General features: G+C 43.3%; 2 protein-coding genes across 3 annotated transcripts in view; one reads left to right on the top strand and one right to left on the bottom strand.

The window, feature by feature from the left end:
* Dtx4 (deltex E3 ubiquitin ligase 4) overlaps positions 1 to 25,538 on the top strand; it is a 56,759-nt gene extending 31,221 nt beyond the window's left edge. Inside the window, exons 9-10 of one of the 2 annotated variants that reach the window (XR_005286644.1) lie at positions 271 to 3,569; positions 25,458 to 25,538. Coding sequence is in view for 1 of the 2 variants with exons in the window: in XM_038341000.1 (XP_038196928.1) it covers positions 271 to 504 (234 nt within the window). In the remaining variant the exon portion in view is untranslated. Of the gene's footprint in view, positions 1 to 270; positions 3,701 to 25,457 lie in introns of those variants that run through there. The other variant, XM_038341000.1, reaches the window with a different exon arrangement.
* On the bottom strand, positions 5,012 to 9,439 carry LOC119821886 (macrophage-expressed gene 1 protein). Its single transcript, XM_038340992.1, has 2 exons — positions 9,353 to 9,439; positions 5,012 to 9,090 (listed from the first exon to the last, which is right to left on the bottom strand). Exon 2 carries the CDS (start codon positions 9,065 to 9,067, stop codon positions 6,902 to 6,904), a length of 2,166 nt encoding a protein of 721 aa, XP_038196920.1. The 5' UTR covers positions 9,068 to 9,090; positions 9,353 to 9,439; the 3' UTR covers positions 5,012 to 6,901.
* Positions 25,539 to 27,978: the final 2,440 nt, after the last annotated feature.

The following is a 27,978-nucleotide window of genomic DNA, read 5'->3' as shown; positions in this document are numbered from 1 at the left end:
ATGCACACAATCTTTGGGGTGGGTGATCCTATTGACATTTTATAAATAAACAAATTAAAGCTCAGAAAGATATTTGAAGTTGTCGGAAAGTAACAGAGCTGAGATTCACTATAGAATGCCCAGACTCCAATTTCAAATCTTTCTCTTCTTCTGGGTTACTTAGAACATCACGATGAAGGGGCAAGGGTGGTTAGGTACCTTGGGATGAATCCACCATCTGAAGACCAGTATGGAACAACTGCCTGTGGTCTCTCAACTTTGTTGCCCTAGGTTCTGAAGCTGCTTCTGGTGGCCTGGGATCGCCGTCTCATCTTTGCCATTGGAACCTCCAGCACCACGGGCGAGTCCGACACTGTCATCTGGAATGAGGTGCACCACAAGACAGAATTTGGCTCTAATCTCACTGGCCATGGCTACCCAGATGCCAATTACCTGGATAATGTGCTGGCTGAACTAGCTGCCCAGGGTATCTCTGAAGACAGCACTGCCCAGGAAAAAGACTGAGGTGGGGCGGGGGGAACTGGGGGACTACATGGCAGGAAGTGAAGAGAGTCACGTGGAAGTTGATGCCGTGCCTCCTGACTCCCTTGTTTTCTTTCTTGTTCTGTCTCCATCTCGCACCCCACTTCTTGGTCACAGAAGGAACTAGATTAAGGTGATGTCATTCATAAACTTTATCCAATACAAACAGGATGTGGGATGAGGGCCACCCCCCCTTTGTTCCCATGGAGTTGTCAGTGCTGGGAAGGCAAGAACCTGCACCTCTCCTTGCCCCTAAGTAGGGGATGTGGTCAGCACACTTAAGGTATGGGCAGTGCTGAAGCACTCCATATCCTGGCCTTGTGAAGCTGAGATCCCGTGCCTCAGCTGGCTTCTTGCTGCTTCCTCTCTGCTTTGATAGCAGAGTTTCTGCTTTTCTTTTTTCCTCCACTGGAGTCAGGGAGCTCTCACTGTGCAAGACTGGGGAGAGAGGTGATGCTGTGACATCAGAAATCGGATGCCTTGGTGTAGGTTGAAGGAAGCAGTTCATGCTAAGAGGGTCAGAGTCAAAAGCCTCTGGGAGCGTGTTCAGCTCTCACAATAGTCCCTGGCTTCTCTGGGCCTGCCCTCTTCTTCCTCATGCCATTGACCTGTCCATAGGCGTCTGTTTCTCTCACGTGTATGGAAGGACTCAGGGATTCCTCTCTGGGGTGGCATCATGTGATGCTGTTTCCAGCCCCTGTCTGATCAAACCAGAGTCTGCATGCCACTGAGCATCTGCAGTATCCTCAGGGAGGGGAGCCCATAGCCTTCTTCCCAACTCATCTCAGACCAGCTCAGTTTCATCAAGTCACTGTGAGTTGGAGCCCATACTTGTCTCTGTGTTGTCTATGTATGCACATATGTTTGTGTGGGTGTGTGTGCATCACTGGGCTAGGTTTTTGGGAAAGTCCCATCATGTCTCCGAATTCTCTTTCACATATCAAATCCCAGTTGGGTTGGGGATCCAACAGTGAAGGTATGGCCCTTCTTTTGTGTTTTTCTCAGCCTTTCCCTGCCCATCTCGTGATAAACTTGCACCCTGATGTGCACAGACCTGTACTTGGGAAGAAGTATTGATGCAAGAGCTAGATTGACCCTTCTCTTTCTTATTAATATTAGATCAGAGCCAACCTCCATCCAGTCTTGTTTATATAAGAGCTCAATTCACCTCCATTGCAGATTTGCTAATTCAAGGCCAGAGATGCTACCAGTCCCCTTTTCTTCAGCCCCCATCTAATACAGGTTGACCAAAAGCATGGTGGTGGGGGCCTCTTTAGTTCATTCCTAACATGGTTAGGAACACATTGTAGTCTTCTCTAACCTGCATCTGGGTGTTGTCCCAAGATCCAGTCTGTCCCCAACATCTTCTCACCTTTGACTCCACTAAAGAATGGACTAGGTATCTGGTAAGAGAGAATGAAGAATCAAAAAGGGACATCAGTGTCCCCTTTGGAAATGGGTTCTTTGAACTGTGTTTGGGGAAAGTTCCTCTGAATACTAATTCGAATTTATATAACTCATGTTGTGGATTTGATGTGTATATGTGTATGTGTGTGTGTGTATATATATACATATATACATTAAATATATGTATATATATTCATATATAACTCGTAAGATTTGAAAGGTTTTGATGCTTGAAGAAGAAACAAAGAGAGAGGAATAAAGCAACCTTCCACAGTGGTACATAAGTTGTAACTGGAGTCCACACTTTGACGACACCCTGCTCCAGACGTGCCTCCCTTGGGGCCTCCAGCATTGTTGATAAGGCTGTGGCCAGGAGAATCAGTCCAGTTCCCTGGAACATGCTGGTACTGAGTTTTCTTTCACTCTACAAATGGCTAATGGAACTAATTGCTTCCCACTAGGGGGAGCTGAGGTAGGGGAGAGTGTTTGGCCATCTTATTCCAAGGCCTTCTATCAGTGGGAGGCCATTTTGTCTTACTAGCAGACCATGAAGGAGACTGTTGAGTTCACTGAGCCTGGGGAACGTTTCTGCCACAATAGAGAAAGAAGCATCAGAACTAAATGGAAGGCATAGCTCATGACATTTAAAGTCGCACCCATGCCTTTTATCAAGTTAACATATCTCAGAAATTATCAGCGCCTCATTCAGGGCTTATATAGTCATTTTTTGCCTTCCGTGCCCTTGGTACCTAACTGCCCTGCTTCTTGGCAGCAGGAATAGGAAGATAGATGGGAGTCCATGGGTATGAAAATGAGGCAGTGGCAAGCAAAGAGGTGGAAACAGGCTCTGAGCTGTGGAATTGGGCAGTGAGGGATGTTCTCACAAGGCAGAGGAGAGAGGTAGCACAAGGCAGAAGAAAGAGAACCCAAGAGAACTTCGAAGGGAGCGATTGTTCTAGGGGGGCAAATGAGAGTTAGTCCTCATGCCTTCAAGAATTCCTGCAGAGGACTTTGGAATGGCTGTGCTTCATTTGCTTTTGCCCCGAGGGGATACCTCACCCTCATCTTTCAACTTTCTGGGCTGAAGGAAACTTGGAAATATCAATAGTGTACTGTCAGTCAAAGCGATTGCTTTTACCCTGCTCTTTCTCTTGTGCCAACCCAAAAAGATACAGAATGGGTTTCAATGAGATTGTGCCCTGGGCACCAGCTACATTGACTACAGTTTTCACCCCAAGAGAAGCTCCAGTGTGCTCTGCTAGGCCAAGCAGGGGACCCCATGCTTTTCCTTTCACACTCCCAGCACCAGCAGCCATGTTCTCCCTGCCTAGGAGTCCAGGGACAACAAGTGGGATTTGCCACACCTTGTAAGACGTTGGTCCCTGAAGATGGGTGGTATATCTGTGGTTGTCTGTGCCTTTGTGTTCCATTCCCCTCTCCTTTTGTAAGACTCAGACTTCTCTGTGGTTTAAAACTTGGTCAAAAGTACTTGCCCTGGTATTACACTGTTTTGTGCATGAGAGGCTAGAGAGAAGGCTGCCTTGGCTCAAGAAATAATCACTGCCTCCTTTGCTTTTTGGTGGTCAATTATATCTCAGTGGGGGTTTCCGGGAGAGGGCTGGTGAATGTCCAGAGGTCAGGTGTTCTGTTTGTAACTGCTGTGCTTTGAAGTTCTTGGTGTTGCTCTACGAGAGGACATCGCCCCCTGGTGCTCATGAGGTGTATTGCAGAACAATAAACTGCAAATGAACAAGCACAAACTGTGGTTACTCTGAAGGGCCTGCTTTTGTAGAAGTGCTTTGGCACCTGCCTCAGAAGCATGTGGGTTACTTCCTCTATGTGTGAGGAACCTCAGACCGACTAGCTAGATAAAGGGAAAACCCCTTTATTTTCTAAAACTTTCCACATCTCTTCTACCCACACATTTGACCTGGCTTGACTCTAGGTTCCCCTCAAAGAGACAAACCACATGGCAAGGGAAATGAGTGCATGAACTTTGAGTGAGGGGAGGTTATTCAGAAAATGGACATTGGCTTCTTGTGTGCGAGAGGTTGTATGCGGGGGTGCATATGTGTGAGGGGATGCATGTGTGTGAGGGGATGCATGTGTGTGAGGGGATACGTGTGTGAGGGGATGGATGTGTGTGAGGGGATGGATGTGTGTGAGGGGATGCATGTGTGTGAGGGAATGCATGTGTGTGAGGGGATGCATGTGTGTGAGGGGATGGATGTGGCGGTGCGTATGTGTGAGAGATGCATGTGTGAAAGAGAAGACGCTTGTGTGTCTGCGGTGGGGGATGCATATGTGTGTGAAAATGTGCTGGTCTTGGAACTCAAAATCTGAGGTTAAAGGTTGGCATTAGATATCTTCCTCTGTCTTCTGCCTTATAATGAAGGAGGGTTCTCTCAGTGCACCTGGAAATGACCATTTTGGCTAGAGTAGTTTGGCTGACCAGTGAGCCCCAAGAGTCACTTGTCCCTACCTGCCAGTTCTGGGGCTACAGGGTCATACCATCATGCTTTTTTTTTTTCTTGGTTTTCCGAGACAGGGTTTCTCTGTCAGCTTTGGAGCCTGACCTGGAGCTAGCTCTTGTAGACCAGGCTGGTCTCAAACTCACAGAGATCTGCCTGCCTCTGTCCCCCAAGTGCTGGGATTAAAGGCGTGTGGCACCACCCCCGGGCAACATCTTGCATCTTTTACATGGATGTTGGGGATATACTCAAGATTCTCATGATTAAATAGCAAGCACTTTACTGAACCGTCTTCTTGTCCGTGAACACTGACTTTCATTGTCAGGCAGGTTTTTTTTTTTTTTCTCAAATAATTATTATTAAGCATCCGAGTAATCCTAGGAACACAAAAATTAGAATCAACTGTCCTTCCTCCTTTTCCACCAAACCATGTCTCCATCTCTGAAATCCTACGGAGTGTGGCTTTCTCAGAAACCAGCCCTGGTGTTTATGTAGACCCCAGCCTTAGAAAGTCAGAACCCAGCGGAACCCCAGAGCCCCACCCAGCGCTTCGTGAAGTGGCTTGAACCCCAACATTCCGGCTTCATACAGATGAGCACCCAAACAGAAGGTTGCTGAGTATACATTTTAATGCATATTTGCACACATTCTTGTTAGTAGAACATCATGTTTATAGAACAGATATTAAACATTTCCATGGGAAGTTGGTGCCTTAGGTCTAGGAGTCTCCTGCTGTGCTTTGCTGTACAGACTCAGTAATCCTTAAAGAATTCACAGAGGAAAGTCAGCACTTTAAGACAAATTCTTAGCTTGACTGAAGCAAAACTCACTCAGAACCCACAAGGCATGGAGGAAAAAGTTTTAATATTGAACATTTTAATACTGAAAAGGGCAGATTTGGTGAAAAAGGTTATGGAATCACTCCCTGCCCCCCCTTGGCTGGGCAGGAGGGAGGGCAGAGTTCAAATTCAGCTGTTCAAATTCAAGTTCATCTCAGCTGGAAGTGAATGAGTCATTCTTCCCACATTCCCAGAGGCTGAGACACTCAGAGCTCTTCAGAAGGCCTACTATGTGCACAGCCCTTGACTGTAGACAGTGAGGAGAGAACACATGGTCTTTCATAGAAGGCAGCTCACTGGTCATGTGCTGTGGTTAAGGTACACAATTTCTGAGGGAGCTGTGGAGTCATTTCTATGTTGTGGAGAATTAAATCAGATATTAAAATTAAACAAAACCCCAACTATTCTCTGGTGTCAGTCATGTACCCTGCCAGATATCCCATGAAAGTCATCCTGCAATTGAAATAAATGTCACAGGTGGTTCTGGAGGCCTTTTGCTGTTAATGATATAAGGTTTTCGTTTTGTTTTTAATCATATCAGCCCTGTTCCTAGCAGTGAAAAACAGCGAAGTCTAAAGGAGTGGAAGTTTTGTATAGTTTTAATTTTAGGGAGGAAGTAAATGCTTAAAAGGGGGTTTATTTTGACTTTTGCATTTTTCACCCCTAGGAAAATAAAAGCTTTTTGGAGTATAGGGGTATTAATGTTTGTCTGCCCCACACACGTGATGAGAAGATGGGAAGGAGAAAAGTAGAGAGGAAGAATGAAGGAAAGAGAGGAAGGGGTTATATTTTTGAAACATAGACATGAAACCATAATGCTTAATCTATCCAAAGTACAGTGCCATTCAGGTCCTCATTTATGATGCTATTAGTTGACAGATGGAAGAATTCAACTCTGGAATAGTGGCATTGTCTCCAGAATCCCAGTTTTTATCCTTAGTTACTTGTTTCCCTATAGGTCCTTTATCCTTCACTCCCTAACAGAAAATCGTAAGTTAAAACATTTTCTGAGGACTTGTTAACACTGTTCAGAAGCCCAAGACTGATCTAGACTGAGTCCTAATTCTGGGGCACTTGGGGAAAGTGGAATTCTTAGAAATATTCCACTGGGAGAGGACAGTCTGTACATCAACACAGAGTCCTTAAAGCTAAAAAGTAGTGGCCACTTAGGCCTCTGGTGGCATGTCAAGGTCATGCCTGCTGCTTGGTTTGTGAAACCCAGAGAGCTTCTTTAAAAAACAAAACAGAAGTAATAAGGTACTCAAAGCACAAACCCCTTCTGCTCATAAACTGGAAAGCCTTTTGAATTCAGACTAAATTCCTAATCTCCAAATCCAGTCTCTTCACGTCCCTACTTTGCATACACATGCATTCAGGTAAAGACAACCGTGAGAATGGATACACACCTGCTTCATGCCCTGGTCCTAGTCCATCCAGCTTTTTCAGAATGAAGCGTCCCCCTCCCCACCATACCCTTTTTAAACAGCCCGTTTAATTTCCTGGTGCAGAGGCCTAAACAAGAAGTCCCACAGCGGTAATACCTGCTTTTCATGGCAACAGTCACTTCAGTACTTAGAAAGGCAGAAGTAGAGAAAACCGAGTGAAAAAACGTGCTTGAAGCTGTGGCTGGAAATGACAAGAGACTGTTTTCTTTGATGACAATTAAGCCGGACTGGGATCCTGTTCTCTGTTGGAGGCCGATGCATCTGTTGCTAAGCTTTCAACCAAATTCTCTCGCTCACCAATTGCCTGGTATTCCTTCTTCTTGTACTTCCGGGTACTATAGATGGCCAAGGCAATGACAGCTCCCAGTGCCACGATGACTGCCAACGTGATTCCAGCAGCTTCTCCTCCTGACATACTGCTGTCCCCATGGATAACTGTCATGGCTCGGCGCAGCTCCAGTGGATCTCCCAGCTTCCACTGGTTGGTCTGGGGGTCTTTAATCCAGGATCTGGCAGTCTCACTACTGGTCACTATGACGGTGTTGGTGGCAGCTTGGCTCATGAGGGGTGGTTTGGTGTAAGGTGGGAGTCTTACAGGGAGCAGAGCCCCTCCTGTAAAGACCCCAGCCTTGACACAGTAGGACACTTGGCATCCATCACTGATGACAGCTAGGTGTTGGCTGAAGCCCCCAGGACATTTCTTTAGAGATGGTGCCCCTGCGTTTTTGGATGCATTGGAATTAACCAAAGGGTTCCCCATTATACAGCTAAAGAATCCACCAAAGGGGACTGAAAACTTGTACCCCAACTCATAATCCAGAGAAACACATACCTTAAGGTTCTCAAACAGGCTCAGTGGAATGTACCCAGCTGGGCATGACTGTGCATTTGTCTTGGGGTTGATGTTCTTGTCAGTGAAGACTCCTCCAAAGAGAAGTCCCGAGTTTTCAGGTACCTGGCCAGTGGCTGCACACCAGTAAGCCCTGAATTCAGCCTTGGCCACTCGGAACACATCTTCACACACTGTCTTGCAGAAGATTTTGAGGGTGCACTTCTTCTTACATTCCAGGCGACTGTAACCCTCCTCATGGATCTGAGACAGCAAATGGACAGGGGTGTAGCCAGAGGGGCAAGAGAAAGCACCAGTGAGCAGATTCTTTTGCTCCAGGTATTGGCAGAGAACATCTCCTGACAGTTCAGTGCATTCCTGGTAAACTCCACCAAAGGTGAAGTTGGTTACTTTCTCATCACAGGAGCCGTCGTCCATATTGGCTTGAAAATCGAAGTTGGGGGAATCGACATTTGTGCAGCCAGGGTGGGTGTTAAAAGTGTAATAGTGTCTCACAGCGGTTTCCACTGTCTTCGACAGCTTCTTCACCAAAGGACCTGGCAATCCAGGCAGCTTGTCAGGCTTGATGAAGAAATGCAGAGGCAAGCCAGATCGGTCTATTGCCACCAAGTGGTTAGTGATGCCCTTCTGCCAGGTTTCTAAGGTGATACCTGGATAGAATGGAACCCCACCCATGCTCTGCATCCTGGAGTTAGTTCTGTTAGAAAGATAGCTCTTGGTCAAAGCATTCTGGGAGGTGTAGTCCGCCTCAAGTTTGAAGTTCACGATGTTTAAGAAGGCAATCCCAGCAGAGGCAGTCACTGCGTTCTGGCTGTTCTGGTTGTCCAGGAGGAAGGAGGACCTTATGTGGTCCTCCTGAACAAGTGCGGCCCCAGCATCCACACTGGTGATCACGTGTGTGCCATAGTTGAGGACCAACAGTTCTGCCAGGTAGGTGGCCATCTTTGTCTGGTTTTTCTCTAGCTGGTCACAGATGTCCATAAGTGCTTTCATAAACCCCAAGCTGAGTTCTGAAGTAGGGCTGTTTTTGACAGTGTAGACCAGGTTTCTTACCTGCACCCTGGTGGTTACAGCTTGGTCCTTTACTTGAAGGTTCTTCATCCTTTGAAACTCAGAAGAGAACTTGCCGTTGACTTTAGAGAAAAGGGAGAGTTCCGTGTTGATGGAAGCTGAGGTAGTGCTCTGGTAATTCACCCAGGAGTCCAGGATTTCTGAGTTCATCTCCAGGTTGCTCTCTTTCTGAGGAATAGTAAAGACTTCATCGGGGATGATGTACTGTCCATCTTCTGTGGTCTTACAGTTGGTGTATGTCAAGTCCATCACCCGTCCCATGTCTATGTTTCTCAGATTATCCCAGCCGCCTCCTGGTAGGACCTCCAAGACAGGTAGTTTCAAGGTATCCTTGCATGTTTGAAATCCAGTCTTAACTGTCTCTCCAGGAGGCTTGTCTGTTTCTGCATGTGCTGTTATCGTCCAGATGATGACCATGGCCATGAAACTGTTCATGGTGCAGACAGTTCCAGCCATGTTCATGCCCCAGGCATCCACCAGCAAGACTGGAGAAAGCAGAAAGATGGGAAAGAAAACTGTTGCTGAAATAGAAATTTCTATAGTTCTCCTAAAACCATCAGTTCCTCTTTATGCTGCTCTAGTTACAAAATAGAGAAATGAAAGCTGGTTGGAATATTAGAGATCATTAGGACCTTGTAAAAATTATTCTACACTGGATAAACAAAGTACCCTCTTTATCATTTACTCCCCTGTGGCCCCCACCCTGCCTTTCTTTTACTGAAGTGACAGCCAGTAAAAGACACCTACCTCTTCTCTATCAGAAGGCTCTGGTCTGGTTTGACTGGTTTCAAAACTGCCTGACTGTTAGCTGCTGTAATCACTTTACTAGTTTCTTTTTACTGGAAATGCCAGTTAGTAGCAACATTGCCCTTATTTGCATACCCCGCCTCCACTAGACAGGGTACTCCCTGTCAAGGACAAATTGTAAGAATCTCCTTGGCACACTGAAGTCGAAGGCTGTCCTCTCAGGAGGAAAGAGTAAAGAAACTCAGATACTTTTGTGAGATCTCATTGTTACAAGTTACCACAATCCTGCTTTGGATGTGGAGTTATCTGGGGCTGAGCTCAACGGTCTAGAAAAGCATTCCATTTGCCTTATGTTGCGAAACCTCAGTTTGAGCTGACCTGAGCATTCTGTGTGATGGTGAGGGCCCCCCACACTGGGCTGTCTTTCTCCTTCCAGATCGAAATATTCCAGAGGAGACAAAGCCACACTATAAATTCTGTTAGGCTCAAAGCATAGAGTGCCCACACATTTGTCTGCTCTTTTCTGTGTGTGCGATTTTAAAGTAAACCATAACTGACCAAGCCTTTAGCTTTCCCATCCCATTATCGAGTGTATAGATTCAGGGAAGATGTTCTTTATTACTCACGTTAAAAATATTAACATTCATTTCTCATATTTCCAGGAAAACATACCCATAGGAGTTTTCTTTTCTTGTTCTCCCCTCTTTTGGCAAGTACTGACACCAGCTCCTTCAGATTTATAATTCAGAGAGATGTATTCTTTCCCAATGATCAAGTATCAGGATTAAGGGAAGCTCAGATGAATTACAATAGTTTGAAAAACTGGAGTGGTCTCAGGACATTTTGCTGGAAGCCAGGGACTCCATAATAGATTAAAAGGTTTCACATGGCACCCTCATGACTCCCCAGATTACTCCATGAATAGGATGCAAAGCTAAGACTTTTCAAACAGAATCCTGTTTCAGCCACAGGTTGGTACTGTCACCTGTGTACAGGCTATGAAGATCCCAAAGAAATGAATTTTCTCAGGCTGCCAGTGGGGCAGCAGAGAACACTTTTAGAAGGGACAAGGCTGCCCTTCACCGACTGAGTTTCCCTAGTCATTTTTCAGGCTCCAGTGGTGCTCTGTAAATCTAGAAAGGCCTCTCTGTGGGTCTGTTTATGCCAAGGTGTTTGAGGAAACCAACTCACACCAGCCTCCAAAGATGAATGAATTTGTAAACAATGTCCAAGCAGAGCTAAGCTGGAGAACACAGCCCAGCCACTGCAGAGGATGCTCTAGTTCATAAAAATCGGGCTATATACACCTCAAAAGAGAGCCCAGAGTTAAGAGGCTAAAGTTGAATGCTCTTTAGCACTTGGTAGTAACTCAGTATTTGTACTTTAATTGTTTCATGTACACGCATTTGAAGAAAGGCTAACCATTTCTCCTTATTCTCTCTTTTCTAGATCTCGTGGGTTGTGGTTCTGTGGGTACAGGGTATTTTGTGCAGGTATGAGGACCTGAGTTTGGATCCTTAGAACCCACCTAAAAATGTGGGTACAGCAGTGCATGCCTGTCTCCTCATGCTGGAGGATCCCTTGAACCTCTAGCTCGTGAGTCTCGTCAAGATGGTAAGCTTCAGGTTCAGCGAGAGACGCTGTCTCAAGAAATGAAAGTGGGGAGCAATTCAGGAAAGATCCTGATGTCAACCACTGACCTTCACATGTACCTGCAGGACATCAACACATACGCCTGTGTATCACACACACACACATACAAACACACACCTGTTGGGACCTTGATGTCCTGAAGGGAGAGGACAAGCAAAGTAAACACAGACAGTTCTATCAAGTCTCTCTAAATTACTAAACATTCTACCACTTTTTTTCATTCTTTTCATTATTAGTACAGTTTCCCACTCAACATTACAAAAAACCTGAAGAAATTATGCTACAATATTCTACAGCTAAGACAATTTTTTTCAAACCGTTTTGATTTACTGAGAGATCATTGTGTTATCATGATGTGTAAAACATGTGACTAGACCTTCAGCATGACTCCAGTTATGAACAAATACATAAAATTAGAGGCTTCAACAAAAACCCATTGACAGCAGTTATATCTGCTCAGGAGAGTTTTTTTTTAAAAATCATTTTTCTCAATTTTCTAGAGATTCTTTGGTTTTCTTGCTTTTTCAACAAGGGAATGTCTTACCTATTTGAGGTTTTTGTTTGTTTTACTGAGTATTTGCTAAGTGCCAAATAACTGGATATAATTTTGTACTAAGTAAAATAATTTGGGATGTAAGGATATATATTTTTAAAGTTTGTTTTTGTGATTATAACTAAATTTCTCCATTCTTTTCTCCATTAATTGTTATCTCATACACACACTCACACACAAACACACACACACATATATTCCTAAATATAACTTGCTCAGTCCATATAACGTTAATTGTGTTTATGTTTTCAGGAGTGACCATTTGGCACTGGACAACCAATTGGTGCCCCCACGCTTTTTTTTTTAAAAATGTTTCAACTTATTTTTGGCATTTTCATGTGCTAGGGGCGGGTGAGCACTTGGATTTTATTGTTTCTGTGCTCAAGGAAGTTCTCTTTTTAGTCGGTGGGGAGACAATAAAAGGAGAAGTGGAAATGGCAAGAATCTAGGACACAACCTCCATTTCTGTGCCAGGGCTGGAAAGTGGGGCTCGGAATAGGCAGCTGAGGATTTGGCTACTGTGTCTCTCCCCCATTTTTCCTGTTTTACTCCTCCCAACAATTTTCTTGCTTTTTCTTATACTTGAATACACATGCAAACACATGTTCTCTCCAGATGGCTGCCTGGAGGGACTGAGGACTGAGGCTAACCACTGAACTCTGACCTCTCGCAGAGAGAGGCAGTTCTTCCATAGAAGGTATGCATCCGCGGTGCTGAAAATCAATTTCGCTTCCTCCAACAAGCAGCAAGGGGGAAGTCACGGATCTTCTTTCTTCCCCAATCTGAACACGTGTGCCACTTCAGACACTGTCATGAGTTAAGCCGTGATTCATGTCTGAGGTTCACTTCTGTGTGGGCTTGGAGCCTGTCCAGGTGTTTGTGCCATGTGTGTGTCACTAGAGGTGTAAGGTGGTTGCACTAGCCAGGATCAGCACACTTGGTTTGTCAGGGATCTAAGAGACAAGCCCGGACCCTGACACACAAAGGATTGCTAAATGGAGCCTAGAGCTGTGACTTGTGCAGACCCTGGAATAAATGCTGGTGCAAACGAAGGACCTGTGTAGCACAGAACACAGTGACAATTTTTTTTTTTATTTCTGAGCAGTTAACTTCTAACCTGATATTCTGAGCATGGCTTTGTCATCTTAGAAGAAATTCTTTGCACCAAGTTTGTCCACTAACCACAAAAAACAAGAACTCAATGTGTCATGCTCCCCTTTACTCTGGAGGGCAAAACCAGAAGCTCCATGGGAAATTATGCATAGTCATAGTCAATGTGAAGCTAGAATTTGGCAGCCCAAACCGTTTTCTTCTGTTCTTTTCCTGAGACAGGGTCTCACTGTGTAGCACTGGCTGACCTGGAATTCTCTATATAGGCCAAGCTGGACTTGAACTCACAGAGCTTCCACCATATTAAAACGGGAGAAAATTTAGATGCAGTTTATTAAAGCAGAAAGCACAGCTCTCACCTCAAAGAGAAAAAGACATAGTTTATTCTGGGTTCAAATATGAGTGACCTGGAAACATATCCAGATTAGCCAACATGGTAACAATTTCATAAAGTTTGTCTAGAGAAAGAATGAAGACATTTATTCAGGAGTCAAGGTGTTTCTAAAATGTTTTGGGGGGAACACCAGGTAGTGGGCTTCGGCAAAGCTGCAAAGTCTGGGCTCTAAGGCTCAGGTGCTACCTGATGACACTTACCCTTTGGGTTGGTGGAAGCAAGGGGTCTGTTTCTACCTTCCGTAAAGGACTTCACCTGAAAGCCAGAAGGATTAGGTCAAACATGAAGGTAGGCAATGACCGTTGACTAGAGATAGCTCAAGATAATCTGACTCTAGACAGGCATCTTTGCACTGCTTACAATTGGAAAAGTTAGTCAGTCAGCTACGTGGGCTCCTCAATGCACTGGCGCAGCCTTTGTTCTGGGCACTTCAGTTTACTGTTTCTGATTTTGACCAAATGTCACACTTTTGCATGGAAAGGCCAAATACAGTGTCATGCCCTATGGTGCTGGGAAAACTGATGTCTAAGAGCGGATATAGATGAGATTGAATAGGCAGGAAGGCAGACTTCTAGAGGGAGAGGGAAATAGTTGGTAAAGCCATTAAGGGAGAAATCCCTGGTCATGTCAAATCCAATCCAAGTCCATCACAATCCAAGTCTGATTTTTTTCTCTTTTTTGCCTGATACTGCATTTTATGTGATGCACAATAGACATACTACACCTAAAGATAAAATAATTAAGAACACAGGATAGCCCTAAGATGTGACGAGGGAAATACTTACTTTAATCAATTGAAAACCTTCATTTAAAAACAATTTCTTTTTACCCACCGTGAGTGTGTAGGTGCCCAGACTCAAGTAGAGAGTCTTGGGTCCCGTGAGTGACGTATGTGCTGAGAACTAAGCCTGGGTCCGGGGCAAGACCACCAAATAAACGCTTCTAGTCATGGAGCTCGTGCTCCAGCCCCACAGAATCTCCTTTGAAAGCGCGATTGACTTTCCTCTTGTATCTACAGCTGTTTGTACTATGTGACATGCTTTATTTGACTTTCCTCTTGTATCTACAGCTGTTTGTACTATGTGACATGCTTTATTTGATGTTTGCAATATTTGGTCTGGTTCATTTTCTTTCAATTTCAGTTTTCTGTTGGCAAACTTGATTTTACAGCTGTAATCTCATAAGGAGTGGCCTGTCTTAACTTTAGAAAGTACTGATCTTTGATCTGAGTTATTATAGTTGTACCTTGTGGATAATAACTAGATCTATCTTTAATATCTTGCTATTGTGCCAGATTTTAGTTTGAGAAAGGAAATAAAAAGTCACATTATAGAAGACATCAGTAACAATGTACTGCTACATTAAATATCCTTTTAACAAATTGCCATTCCACATACCAAATATTATCAGTAACAGGGATGGAAACGAGGTCATGCATGCTAGAAAGGAGGATCCAGAAGTTTTGTAGGTAAACCAAAGATCATTTTTTATTTTTTATGAGAAAGAAAAATGTTGAAGTCACCTCGTAATTTTTCTCTCTTTTATTGGCAAAATACTTTGTGTGACTGAAGAGAAGGCTCAGTGGTTAAGAGTACTTGATGCTTGATGTGCCAGGCTTTGCCCAAGCCCATGGGAGACCTGCCCCTTTTTGAATGGAGATGGAGGAAGAGTGGATGGGGAGTGGGAAGATGGGAGTCCAGGGGAGGGAACAGGAAGAGAGAAGGGAGGAGAGCTGTGGTCAGTGTGTAAAATAAATTTTAAAAAGTACTAGTTGCTCTTTCAGAGGGCCTAAGTTCTTTTGCCAGAATGCACATGACCGCTCATAACTGTCTGGAAACCCGCTTTCAAGGAAACTGAGTCCCTCTCTGACCTCAGTAGACATTGCATGCATTTAGTACATTTACATAATACAGGCAAAGGCCCCATACACTTAAAATATATAAAAAATACTGTTTAATTTTTTAAAATCCCTTGCTAACTATACTATAAGATACCTTAAATAATCCATTCAAAAAATGTGTTGTTAGTGTGTAGCACGAATAATGAAAACCCAGAGACAGAAATTGGGGTTCAATCTGAAAACCAGCAGAGCAAATCAGCCAAGCCGCTAGAGAAGTCTTACCACTACTAAGGCTGGGTGACCACAAACTAAGCAGACTAAACCTCTCTCTCCTCTCATTTTATATTCCCTGGTATTAAAGGCATATGACTCCCTAGGACTGGGGTTAAAGGTATTAGCCACCACCACCTGGATTTGTTTCTGCCTTGATCTTGTGTAGTCCAGGGTGGCCTTGAACTCACAGAGCTCCGTCTGACTCTCTCTCCCAAATCCTGGGTTTAAAGAAATTGTTTAAGAAAACCTTTGATCTCTAAGCTAGTTTTTCTGTAAATATCATTAAGAGGAAATCAATATTTAAGAAAACATTATTGTTTTAAATAGAGAACCAGGCACCAGTTTTACAGAGTATAGAGTTTTGACCTTAGGAATTTTTAATGACCTTTAACTACAGCAACTGAAAACATACCTTGTATCTTAAATATCTAGAAGTTATAAATAAAGGCAAAACAGTGAGCCTTTTCTGTGTTGTTGTAACAAATTTAAATGAGCTATTTTTTAAACATTTAAATCGTATAACAGGCATTTAGAAATTGCTTTTGTTTCAGAAGATGTGTGTGGTGGGGGAGGGGTAAACAGGCATTTCTGTTCCCACCGTTTTCATCCCTTTCACTTGAAGTCAACTCTCTCCACCTTTGGAGTAGACGTATTAATCATTTAACAGGCATCCTACTCAAATGTTTCTTTTCTTCCTCAAAGCTAAAGGTGGCACAGAAATTAGTTATTGTCCCAAATACATTGTAAAAGACAAATTACATTTACGAAATATTAAAACACGTTGGGATCAACTGTAAGCCTTAAGATACATTTGTATGCCTTTATGTAGGTTAAATAAACTTTGAAATGATCACTTTTTTTTCTGTAGCCACCAAACTTTAGAGTTATATCTTAACTAAGTTTGACTAAGATAAGGATCTTGAAAAACCTGTTTTTAAAAGAGCCAGCAACAGTCAAAACACACCCTTAAAAGTCTACATTCTCTCTCTCTCTCTCTCTCTCTCTCTCTCTCTCTCTCTCTCTCTCTCTCTCTCTCACACACACACACACACACACACAAACAAACTCACAAACACACATGCATCTTAAATCAGACATGCCAATGCCAAGAGTGGTAATTCTAGAGCAAAATAAGTTTTAAATTGTAAGACAAAGTGGGCATAGTTTTGTTTTGTTTTGTTTTGTTTTTTAAAAAAAGCCATGTTTAGGAATTTTAGAGCAGGGAGTTTTGTTCAAGTAAATTATCATGAAAACGTGTAATACAGCCAGAGAGTACTTCTTTGACAAGACACAATAGTTCACACCTCTACATCAGCCAGAAGAAAAGCCTAACCAAAGGAAAAAGGTCAAAGGGGAAGTGTGTTGTTGAAACTGGATTCCTATATTTCTCTGTTTATGAACAAATAAGCCAAAAGACACTTACACAAATGGAAATTTCCCCCTCTAGGTTTTATGTTAGAGGCCATAATAGTCTTTTCCATTCATACAGAATTTGTTCTGCTTGGAGATAAGAAAAATGCAACATTCGAGACTGCATGAGACTAGGGAGCTAACAGTTAGACAGCTCAGAATTTGCCTTTGGTTCTGACAGAACCTCTAAGATTTTCCTAATTTCCTGCCTGGTGTTAACATCACCTTTGAACTTATAGTTTCCGAAGTTCTTTTTAAATATAAATTACAAATTCATTATTTCTTTCTTTCTTTTTTTTTTTTTTTTTGGTTTTTCGAGACAGGGTTTCTCTGTAGCTTTGGAGCCTGTCCTGGAACTAGCTCTTGTAGACCAGGCTGGTCTCGAACTCACAGAGATCCGCCTGCCTCTGCCTCCCGAGTGCTGGGATTAAAGGCGTGCGCCACCGCTGCCCGGCTCATTATTTCTTTAGATATTTTAAAACTCTAATTAAGCTGTCCAACTATAATTCTAGTGTCCACTGAGGACTTCACAGTTACCAAACAAAGGCACATGGAGGCCCCGAAACAGGTTTTCTTTAGCAGTTCCTCTTCGAGTTTCAGTCTCTAATTCTCTCCTGAAAGCTGCCAGCTTCCCTAAGCTAGCTAGGAGATCTGAATTTTGTTTCCGATTCTTGTGCTGCCTAAGCTGAAGACAGAAAAGTGACATTAAGCAGGGGAGGTGGCAGAAAAAAATGCTAATTAGATATTGGAGTGATGGCAGGAGAAAAAGACAAAAGCCATCAAAGCTAACAATCGAACATTCTAAAAACAAACAAAAACAGATGCCCCAAAACAGAACACTCTGAAACAAGCAAAATACAACGAAGGAAGCACACCCTGCAACCCCCTCCCTAAGTATTGAAACAGTCCTTCCAACCAGCTCAGAATAAATCTATTGGGTACTAACCTAAAGACGGGGAGGCCCAGGCCCGACAGAGAAGTTACCAAAATCTACCAGAAGAGACAATGAGGCACACAAGTTGGGCACAAGGGTCCTTTGATGGTACGTGGCTCTGGTTTGGGTGACTCTTCAATGAAAATGGACCATCCTTGAGTGCTGATGTTCAGGTACTAAAATTGTCCATGCATAAACAGAGCTCTTACATGAAAGATAATACAAGAGTTTATTCTGAAGCTAAATCTAAGTTACCATGTGCTGGGGAAACAGATTCAGCTTTCCTTAAGTTCCATTATGATAATGATTTCACAAGCTTTTTATAATGACAGAAAAAGAAAGTCATAATTAAAGTTGTTTTTTTCAGATACATTGGTAGGAACATCGGATAGGTAGATATGCGGGTTACAACAGCTAGTAGGTTGCTTTAAGTCTTTGCCTTAAGCTTCAGATGCTGTCTGAAGATGGTGAGTGGGTGGAAATGGGTGGTCTCTGTGTACGTTCCAAAAAGTATTGTACCTGATAGCCACAAGCTTGTTAGGTCAAAAGCAGAAATGGATGATAAATAGGAGCTGAAGAGACTACAGATAACTTGGATCTGGACATGTAGCATTTTACCTGTCCTTAGTCATACATATTCTTACACAGTCAGCAATGTAGAATCTACAACATGGGTACTTTTGTTTGTTTTTGTTTTCTAGGATCTTAGGTTCACAGACTGAAGACTTAGTCTTGGTTGTCACTCCATGATTCCAATAGCACATTGCTAACTAGACTTTCGATTTCCTCTGAATTCTCAGGCCGCCTCAGCACAGTCTCAGTACATATTTCCCTAACATTCTAATGGAGACCTGTTTCATTGCTCTGTGAGGGAAACAGAACTGAATATCTGTTGTTGGTCAGGCATTCATTGTAGGTGCTATTGTGCAGTAGCCAATGTCAGATTTAATATTGTTGCAAAAGTCAGAATGATGGGAGACCCTTAGGGTCTCCCCTTACCCCTATTTTTTCATATGTATGTATGTGTGTTTGTGTGTTGTGTGGATATATGTGTGTAGAGGCCTGGAGCTGACTTCAAGTCCTTTCCTCACTTGCTCTCTACTTAATTAGTATTGAGACACAGTTTCCTTTGAACGCAGAGTTCACTGGTTTTGCTACACCAGTTAGCCAGTTTGCTGTGATGACTCCTCTCTCTGCCTCCTGCACGCTAGGATTACAGATGAGCCTCCACATCTTCCTGGCCTTAACGCAGGTCCTGGGGGTGGGAATTCTGGCCTCACACTTGTTAAGGCTTTACTTGCTGCTCTCCCTCCCCAGCCGCTTCCTTTTCATCTCCCCTGCAAACTCAAGTATACAAAGCTTGAGCAAGTAAGACTAGCTCCGTTTTCCTCCCCACTTCAGGCTTCTGAGTGATGGTTCTGAGAGTCTACCATGAAAGGTTTCTTGTATCTTCCTTCACCAAGAAACAGGACCTTGGCCTGGAGAGCTCAGCACAGACTTTTATTCTGTCTTCCTTTCTTACTCATCATATCTTTCTGGTTATGTGACTTCTTATTTGAGGAAGATTTGGGCAAAAGATGTGATTGAATGGCTTTGGATTTCTCTGAATTAACTGTTGTCAGGTTTCATTTTTCCACAATTGTTTTATCATCAGGTAATACAAAAGAAAATTCAGAATAACAGCCAGTGTTTCTATTAAATGAAAAAAAATTTTCATTTATTATAATCGGTATGTTTTGAAATATATAAAACAATTTTTGATTAATATGTGGAAATACTCTGAAGCATAGCAAATCTGTTTTGTTAAGTCCCTTGTTGCTATAGGATTGTAGTTCTTTGCATTTTACTTGTTATAGTTTCTTTCTGTTTTAAACAGTTTTTTGTTAATTTTTTTTTTATTGAGCACTGAGTCCTAAATGGGACATTTCTGTCATTACCACTACCACCCAGGCCCAAGGAACACTGTGAGAGAGTGGGCAGGGAGAATGCAAGAGCCAAAGGAGAGGGAAGATGCCATGAAATACCGTCATCCAGAAGTGACACAGCTTCTGCAATCAGGACCACACACCAGCAGCAGATACCTGCATAAGACTGGACCCTTCAACATCCATCATGGGTAGATTCCACCCCTCCCTAAGGAGCTATTACTGACAATTAGAGGTTCCTGTAGGAGGACGGACCATTCTCTTCAATGGCACTACTTTTTTTTCTTTTATTGTCGTCTTCCAAAGGGTCTTCAGATGAAGCAAAGTCAAAGTTAGCATCAGTTTTCTTTCTGTTCAAAATATTCATGAGCAGATCAAGAAGAAAACAAGAGCATTCGCTTAGGTTTTCCTAGGTGTTTCTTCCATCTCAGAATATATGTACTTGGGAGCTTTGAGTCCTCTGTTAAAATAGAGGTGTGTGTGTGTGTGTGTGTGTCTGCATGCACACGCTCATGTATGCACACACACATGTATGCACATATATGCACGTAAAACAAAAATGAACCTAACAGTATGTGCTGGGTTGAGGGTTTATTTGACTTCTAGATTTTTTTTTTTTCGGTTTGACATAGTTGCTCAAGTTTCTTAATCGTTATTTTGACAAACTGGGATGTGAAAAAGATTTTAGAACTGAAACAACATAAATATCCTAGGGCTGCAGTTGCCATCACACAAGTTCTGGGTTTTCTCTAAACTTTCACTTCCACAGCAGTGAAGTAAATAGTAGCCCCTACTTGCAAGGAATAGATTGCTCAGAGGACTGGCTTTGGGCGCCAGTGAACGTTCACATGTGTAGGCAGGAGCTTGATGGATATCAGCTTTTGTTTTCTGACCTTGCTAGGAACTCTAGTGGTTGTTCTAATAGCTTATTCCTTCTGTTAGAGGATCTGAAGATCCTACCTTTTTTGGGCATGCCAATATGGGGAGCCATGTTAACTCAGAAGGATGCGTGAATATTTCATTAGTATCCTAAAGAAAGGGAAATGGTGAGATTGCAGTGACATTTGGGCTAATGTCACAGGCTGAGCAGAGTGACTGATGGCTTACCTTTTCAAGTAATTCATTCTAGGCTTCCTTTAGAAGGGAGCAGACAAAGTTGCCCGGTACATGGCCAACCAGCTTGTAAGTATTGAGGCCATGCCAACAAGTGCTCTCTTCAACTTTGTCTTTTTGGGCAAATGTAGGTGATATGTAAACGCACAGTCATGGCTGTGTTCTAGGAAGTTACTATGTTAAGAACTGCATCAGAATGGGCTTATCCTGGATTCTGTTGCTTACCAACCCCTTATTAAAAATAATGGGATTGTAAAATATCAAGATTTGAGCCTGAGAAAAATGTTCAATTCCACTCGTCTATCATGAGAGAAATGAAATGAGTCAAGGTCTCGTTTCACCCTCGTGAGAAGGTTGTCTTTAAAAGACAAGAAGGAAATACTGACAAGGACTCAGAGAAATGAGACTCTTATGCTGTGGAATAATAATTTAAGATGTGTTACATTTGTTTATGCTGTGAAATATTTGTTTAATGATGCAAAGATGTGTTGCATTCTTTTATGTTGCATTTGTTTACCTCTGTGAAGCTGTGTTAGTTTGTGTGTCTAAATCTAAAACACCTGATTGCTCTAACAAAGAGCTGAACAGCCAGTAACTAGGCAGGAGAGAGAAATAGGTGGGGTTTCCAGGCAGAGAGAATAAATAGGAGAAGAAATCTAGGCTCAGTAAATAAATAAACAAACAACAAACAAACAAATAAATGAATAAAAAGAGGGAGAAGCAACGAGCAAGAAGAGAAGAGGAGGCCATAAGGGACCAGTCACAAGCCAGCCATGGAGTAAGAAGGAAAGAAAGATATATAGAATAAAGGAAGGTAAAAGGCCCAGAGCCAAAATATAACTAAAGAGAAACAGCTAATTTAAGTTAGAAAAGCTGACTGAAAACAAACCAAGCTAAGACTGAGCATTCAAGCCTCCATGTGTTTAATTTGGGAGCTGGCTGGTGGACCCCCCAAAATAAAAGTACCAAAAAAGAAACAAAACCAAAACAAAAAAAAACAACTAGCACTATTAATGAGAATAGAAGTTAGTACAGCTATATGGAAAATAGTATGGATACTTCTCAAGAAATTTGAAGTTTCTTGAGCACACCAGGTATACACCCAAAGGAAATGAAATCTTTATACCAACAAGATGCTTGTGCCCCATGCTTGTGCAGAACTCCCGCCATAACCAAAACACGGAGTAAATCCTGATGCCTATCACCCAGTGGATGAAGAAAATCAGATAACTCCTCAGATTGCATGAGATTGTGTCCTCTGCAGCAACATGAGTCAAACTAGAGAACACTGTAATGAATCTAGATGGACACAGAAAGACGAACAGTCTAAACCCTCAATCGTTTATGAAAAACAGCAAGCTTGTAGATGCATAGAAAGAATGTTAGACACCAGGAACGGGAAGAGTCAGAGGTAAGCAGGGCAAGAGGAGATTAGCAGGACCTTTATCTTATTTAAAAGTTTTATTCTATGCCAATTTCATACTCATATATAACACATTCTGGTTATATTCATCCCTATACCCTCTCTTGTCTTCCATCAATCCTCCCCCCCATCAAGTTCCCATCCCCATTCTATGTCTTTTTATTCTGTTTTTGCTTTTGTTTTGTGACCCACCAAGCTTAACCAGGGCTACTTATGTGGGGTGCAAAAATATTCACTGCAACACAGGAACTCACCAGTGGTTTCTTCACGAAAGGCAACTACTTCCTCTCTTCCAGCAATCCTTAGCTGCCTTTCGTTCCCTTGGTGAGTTTAACTGGGGCCCATGAGCTCCTTCCCCATCTATGATTGAACATTTACTGTCTCAGTCTTGCATGGTCCCTATTCTAGTGAATGTATCTGTCATGAGTACATCAGTGCCTTGGTCATGCCCTATCCCTAAGAGTGTTTCAAGACCCTCCTCCCCATCATTCAGCTTTTTAAGGCTTGTTTCCACAAGAGGAAGTTACAGAAATGGGAACGGGTCTAGGGAGAGGGAGGGTATTAGCATGGGAAGGTACAACAAGGACTCAACATATACAGTATAAAAATATCACAGTAGGTTGGGGAGATGACTGTCAATGGAGTGTCTGCCATGTAAGTATACAGACCTAGGTTTGGCTACCCAACACCCATTATTGTATCAGTCAGACTGAGTAGCAGAGGGGCATAGGTCTTTAATCTCAATGCTGAGTGAAGAGTAGCAAAGAGATGCCTAGAACTCACTGGCCAGCCAGCCTATGCAAATGGTTAGCATCAGATTCAGTCAGAGACTTGACTCAAATAAATAATAAGAAAGAAGGAGGGAGGGAGGGAGGGAGGGAGGGAGGGAGGGAGGGAGGAAGGGAGGGAGGGAGGGAGGAAGGAGATGGAGAGAGAGAGAGAGAGAGAGAGAGAGAGAGAGAGAGACTACCCAACACCCTCAGTTGGCCTCCACACAGGCATGCACACTCATATACACTTGAATGCAACCCCTCCCCTTAATACACACACAAAGTAACACAGAGCTAGCTGGAGACCTGGAGACTGGATTCAATTCCTCATTCTGCTACTAAGCTGCTGGTGCCTTTAAGGAAGTCAGTTCTGTCTTTGAGTCTCTGTTTTCCTATCTGCAGAATCTGCTAAGGTGGCCTCCATCATCTCTAGGACACATGGCCCAGAATCTGTAAATCAGTTATAGGAATCTTCTTGACTCCATATTATTGCTAAGATAGTCCACTCGATCTAATTAAGGATAGTCTTAATTTATGTCATGCACATCACCGTTAGAGCACCTGCTAGCGCTTCCTCTTAGTGACTTGTCCTTTGTGTGATGTGTGATTTATGCATCATACTTTTATTTCCACCAGAACTGTTTGTGGTGAGGTGGTTTGCCCAGTTTGTGGTGGTAACTCTTCCTGAGCTTTTTAGTCTTGCCTCTTGCTGAGAGGCCTAAGACACTCACATGGTGCTTATGCTAATTCTTTGGTCTGGGTAAATGGGGACTAGAGTCACATCTGTGTTGAAACAGGTCTTCGTGTCTTCAGGGACAGTTCTTAACCCCTGGAACACTGAACATTAGATCAGTGGCCTGTGTCCCTCCCACATCATTTAAGGCCCCAGTACCCAGGCGTGGCTCAGAAAGCTCCTTAAGGCCAGGGGAAATCTCTTGCCTCTTCTCTTTTGCCAACACATAAGAGTATAGTCACGGTTTGAAGGAGGGCAAACCCTGGGCACTAGCCACTTTGCTTTCCAAGAGAAGCTCCAGTGTGCTCTGCTAGGCCAAGCAGGGAACCCCATGCTTTTCCTTTCACACTCCCAGCACCAGCAGCCATGTTCTCCCTGCCTGGGACTCCAGGGATGACAAGTGGGATTTGCCACACCTTGTAAGACGTTGGTCCCTGAAGATGGGTGGTATATCTGTGGTTGTCTGTGCCTTTGTGTTCCATTCCCCTCTCCTTTTGTAAGACTCAGACTTCTCTGTGGTTTCAAACTTGGTCAGAACTTCTCCCCCCATCTTGCCCCGCTTTGCGCTTATGTTGTGCAACCCTGTTTCTCATGCCAAATGTGGAACTGATGACCAACCACATTTGGATACCTCCGAAGTACCTCCTGGTGAGCCAATGAGGTTTTTTTTGTTTGTATTTTGTTCTCGTTTTCTTGTGGAAATATGGGTGAGGGGTTACTTTTAGGATCGGAAATAACACAAACACCGCTGCATCACCAATAGCCTACCCTCGCTCACAGAAGCTGGAAACCCAGAGCACACTGTACAGCTAGAAGAAGGTGGCTCAACAATTTGGAGACTGTCTCTTCCAGCCAGCTTAGGTAATGTGAACTCCTTCCAGGTGATTCTTCAGGGATCACCTTGCGTCTTCTAGGCAGCTTGGCTGGTCTGAGCTTCTTCCAGGCAGCTTGCCTGGTCCGAGCCTCTTCTAGGCAGTTCAACTTATCTGAGAACGTCTCTCAGCAGTCCTTACTATTAATACATAGTTAGTTGTCGTAGGGTTTTGCTGCTGTGAAGAGACACCATGACCACTGCAATGCTTGTAAAGGGAAGCATTTAATTGGGGCCGACTTACAGTTCAGAGGTTTAGTATCATGCCAGGAAGCATGGTCGCACACGAGCAGACAGTGTTGGAGGGGCAGCAGAGAGTTCTAGATCCAGAACTGTAGGCAGCAGAAAGAGAAGGAGACACTGAGCTTTTGAGATGTTTATTTCCCAAACTTAGGGAGTGTCCTGGTGAGGGGTGTGTGTGTGTGTGTGTGTGTGTGTGGTTTCCCAGCTTGACATAAGCAAGAGTCATGGGAAGAGGGAAGTCAGCTTAGGAAAATGTCCCCAACAGACTGGCCTGTGGTCGAGCCTGAGGACCGTCTTCTTGATTAATGATTGATGTGGCAGGATGCACATTGATGTGGCTGAGCAAGCCTTAAGGGAGCACACCAATGAACAACGTTCCTCTATGGCCTCTGCTTCAGCTGCTGCCCTGAGTGCCTGCCCTGATGTCCCCCAGGCATGAGTGTGACATACAAGATGGAATGTTTTCTTTCCGTTGAGAACATTTTGTGTCTTGAGAAGCTTCCCTCTGAGATGGAAAGATTTATCTTAGAGGAGCTTGGTATGCAACAGCGTGAGAGCATTGAGAACATCCACCCAGCATAAGAAACAATTGCTGAGCCGGGCGGTGGTGGCGCACGCCTTTAATCCCAGCACTCGGGAGGCAGAGGCAGGCAGATCTCTGAGTTCGAGGCCAGCCTGGTCTACAAGAGCTAGATCCAGGACAGGCTCTAGAAACTACAGGGAAACCCTGTCTCGAAAAAACAAAAACAAAAACAAAAACAAACAAACAAAAAAGAAACAATTGCTGTCCCCTTTGCTTGTCTGCTACCAACTCTGAATGGGGGTTTCCCGGAGAGGGCTGATGAATGTCCAGATGTCAGGTGTTCTGTTTGTAACTGCTGTGCTTTGAAGTTCTTGGTGTTGCTCTACAAGAGGACATCGCCCCCTGGTGCTCATGAGGTGTATTGCAGAACAATAAACTGCAAATGAACAAGCACAAACTGTGGTTACTCTGAAGGGCCTGCTTTTGTAGAAGTGCTTTGGCACCTGTCTCAGAAGCATGTGGGTTACTTCCTCTATGTGTGAGCAACCTCAGTCCGACTAGCTAGATAAAGGGAAAACCCCTTTATTTTCTAAAAATCTCAGCATCTTTTCTACCCACACATTTGACCTGGCTCGAGTCTAGGTTCCTCCCAATTAAACAGACCATATGGCAAGGGAAATGGTGTGAATCTGTGGGAAAATGGTTATCTTGAAGGCCAGAAATGTTAACTTTTTCTTAATATTTATTTATTTTGATTTTGTGTGTATGAGTGTTTTGCCTGCAGTGGGTCCCCTGGGACTGGAGTTATGGAGGGTTGTGAGCTGCTGTCTGGGTATTAGGAATACAATCCCAGAGAGCAGCAAGTGCTCACAGCTGCTGAGTCAAGTCTTAGGGCCTGAATGCCACCTTCTTGTAAGTGACTCCACTATGACGGAGTATATTCTTTAATCATTTGCAGGTGGGTTTCCCCCTTCAAATAAAGGTTTAGTTTTAATGATTCTAACACTGATTAGAACACAATAAGAACGTAATGAAGACTTCCAGTTTCTCAAACTTCCCCTCCCCCATCTCATATCCTATGAAATGTGGCTTTCTCAGAGCCAGGCCTTGCTTGCCACAGAGCTCAGCAGAGCCAGGAGTGCCCCTTGGGGGTCAAGATCTGACTCTGTGAGATGACTGTGAAGCAGAACCCCCAATTCTGACGCTGTTCATACAGATGGGCACTGAGACAGCATGCCACCAGGTACACATAATAACGAATATTTATATGCATCTTTGTTAGTAGAAATATAAGTTAGTGAGATACTTTTGTCTCAATGGGAGGTTGGTGCCTTAGGTCTAGGAGTCTCCTGCTGTGCTTTGCTGTACAGACTCAGTAATCCTTAAAGAATTCACTGAGGAAAGTCAGCACTTTAAGACAAATTCTTAGCTTGACTGGAATGTAAAACTCACTTAGAACCCATAAGGCATGAAAAAAAAATGTTTTAATATTGAACATTTTAATACTGGAAAGGGCAGGTTTGGTGAAGGGGTTATGGAGTCAACCCCCTTTGACTGGGCAAGAGGGAGGGCAGAGTTCAAATTCAGCTGTTCAAGTTCAAGTTCATCTCAGCTGGAAGTGAATGAGTCATTCTTCCCACATTCCCAGAGGCTGAGACACTCAGAGCTCTTCAGAAGGCCTACTGTGTGCACAGCCCTTGACTGTAGACAGTGAGGAGAGAACACACGGTCTTTCATAGAAGGCAGCTCACTGGTCACGTGCTGTGGTGAAGGTACAATTTCTGAGGGAGCTGTGGAGTCATTTCTATGTTGTGGAGAATTAAATCAGATATTAAAATTGAACAAAACCCCAACTATTGTCCGGTGTCAGTAATGTACCCTGCCAGATATCCCATGAACGTCATCCTGCAATTGAAATAAATGTCACAGGTGGTTTTGGAGGCCTTTTCCAGTTAGCTTAATGACAGAACTTTTTTTTTTTTTTAATCACATCAGCCCTGTGCCGAGCAGTGAAAGCAAGCCAAAACTGAAAGAAGAGGACATAATGTATTTTGGTTTTGGTTTTAGTTAAAAGGAAAAAGAAATACTTAAGTGGGGGCTTATTTTGACTTTTGCATTTTTCACCCCTTGGAAAATAAAGACTTGTAATATGGGGGGTATGTATGTTTGTGTCTTTGTATTTGTTCCCACACTTGTGGTGGGAAGACATTAAGGGTAAGTGTTAGTCACAGAAGAAGAAAGAGTTATATTTTTGGTAACATCGAAGATTAAACCATAATAATTGACCTATCTAAACAACAGTCCCTTTCAAAGTCTGTCTGAGGTTGGCTAGAGGAAATCAGCGAATTCCTGGAACATTGGCGTCCTCTTGAGTTTTTACGTTTCTTGATTTATTTCCAGTTTCCCACCACCCTTTTGCTTCTGACCTCATATGAGAAGTTTGTAAGTTAAAATATTTCCTGAAGATTTGTTGATACTACTCAGAAGTCTAAAATTGATCTGGGCAAAGTAAATCCTAACTGTGGGGCAGACACAGAAAATGGGCTTGCTATGAGTTTGCAGTCCTTTGGGGTGCATGGGGAGTCGACACACTCATCAGTTCAGAGTTCAGGAGGCTCTACAGCACTGGCTGAACAGGACTGTCTGTGTAGTGGCATTTTATTTGTGTTTTAATAAATAAAGTTTGCCTGAAGGTCAGAAAAGCAAACCAGCCAGTCACTGTCTCTTACCTCTACCTCAGTCCGAAATGGTGATCCTGCCTCCAGGAATCTCAGAATGAGACTGTGTGTGAGAGCTGTCTCCTCCCATTTTATAATCCTCTCTAGTGCTGGGATTAAAGGTGTGCACCACTACTGCCG

This window comes from Arvicola amphibius, chromosome 1 (genome assembly GCF_903992535.2).
Source record: "Arvicola amphibius chromosome 1, mArvAmp1.2, whole genome shotgun sequence".
NCBI classification, from domain to species: Eukaryota; Metazoa; Chordata; class Mammalia; order Rodentia; family Cricetidae; genus Arvicola; species Arvicola amphibius.
This window is presented reverse-complemented; position numbering and strand designations above follow the sequence as displayed.

Excerpts from the sequence above, each read along its gene's own strand:
- LOC119821886 (XM_038340992.1), bottom strand. The coding sequence starts at position 9,067 with ATGAACATGGCTGGAACTGTCTGCACCATGAACAGTTTCATGGCCATG.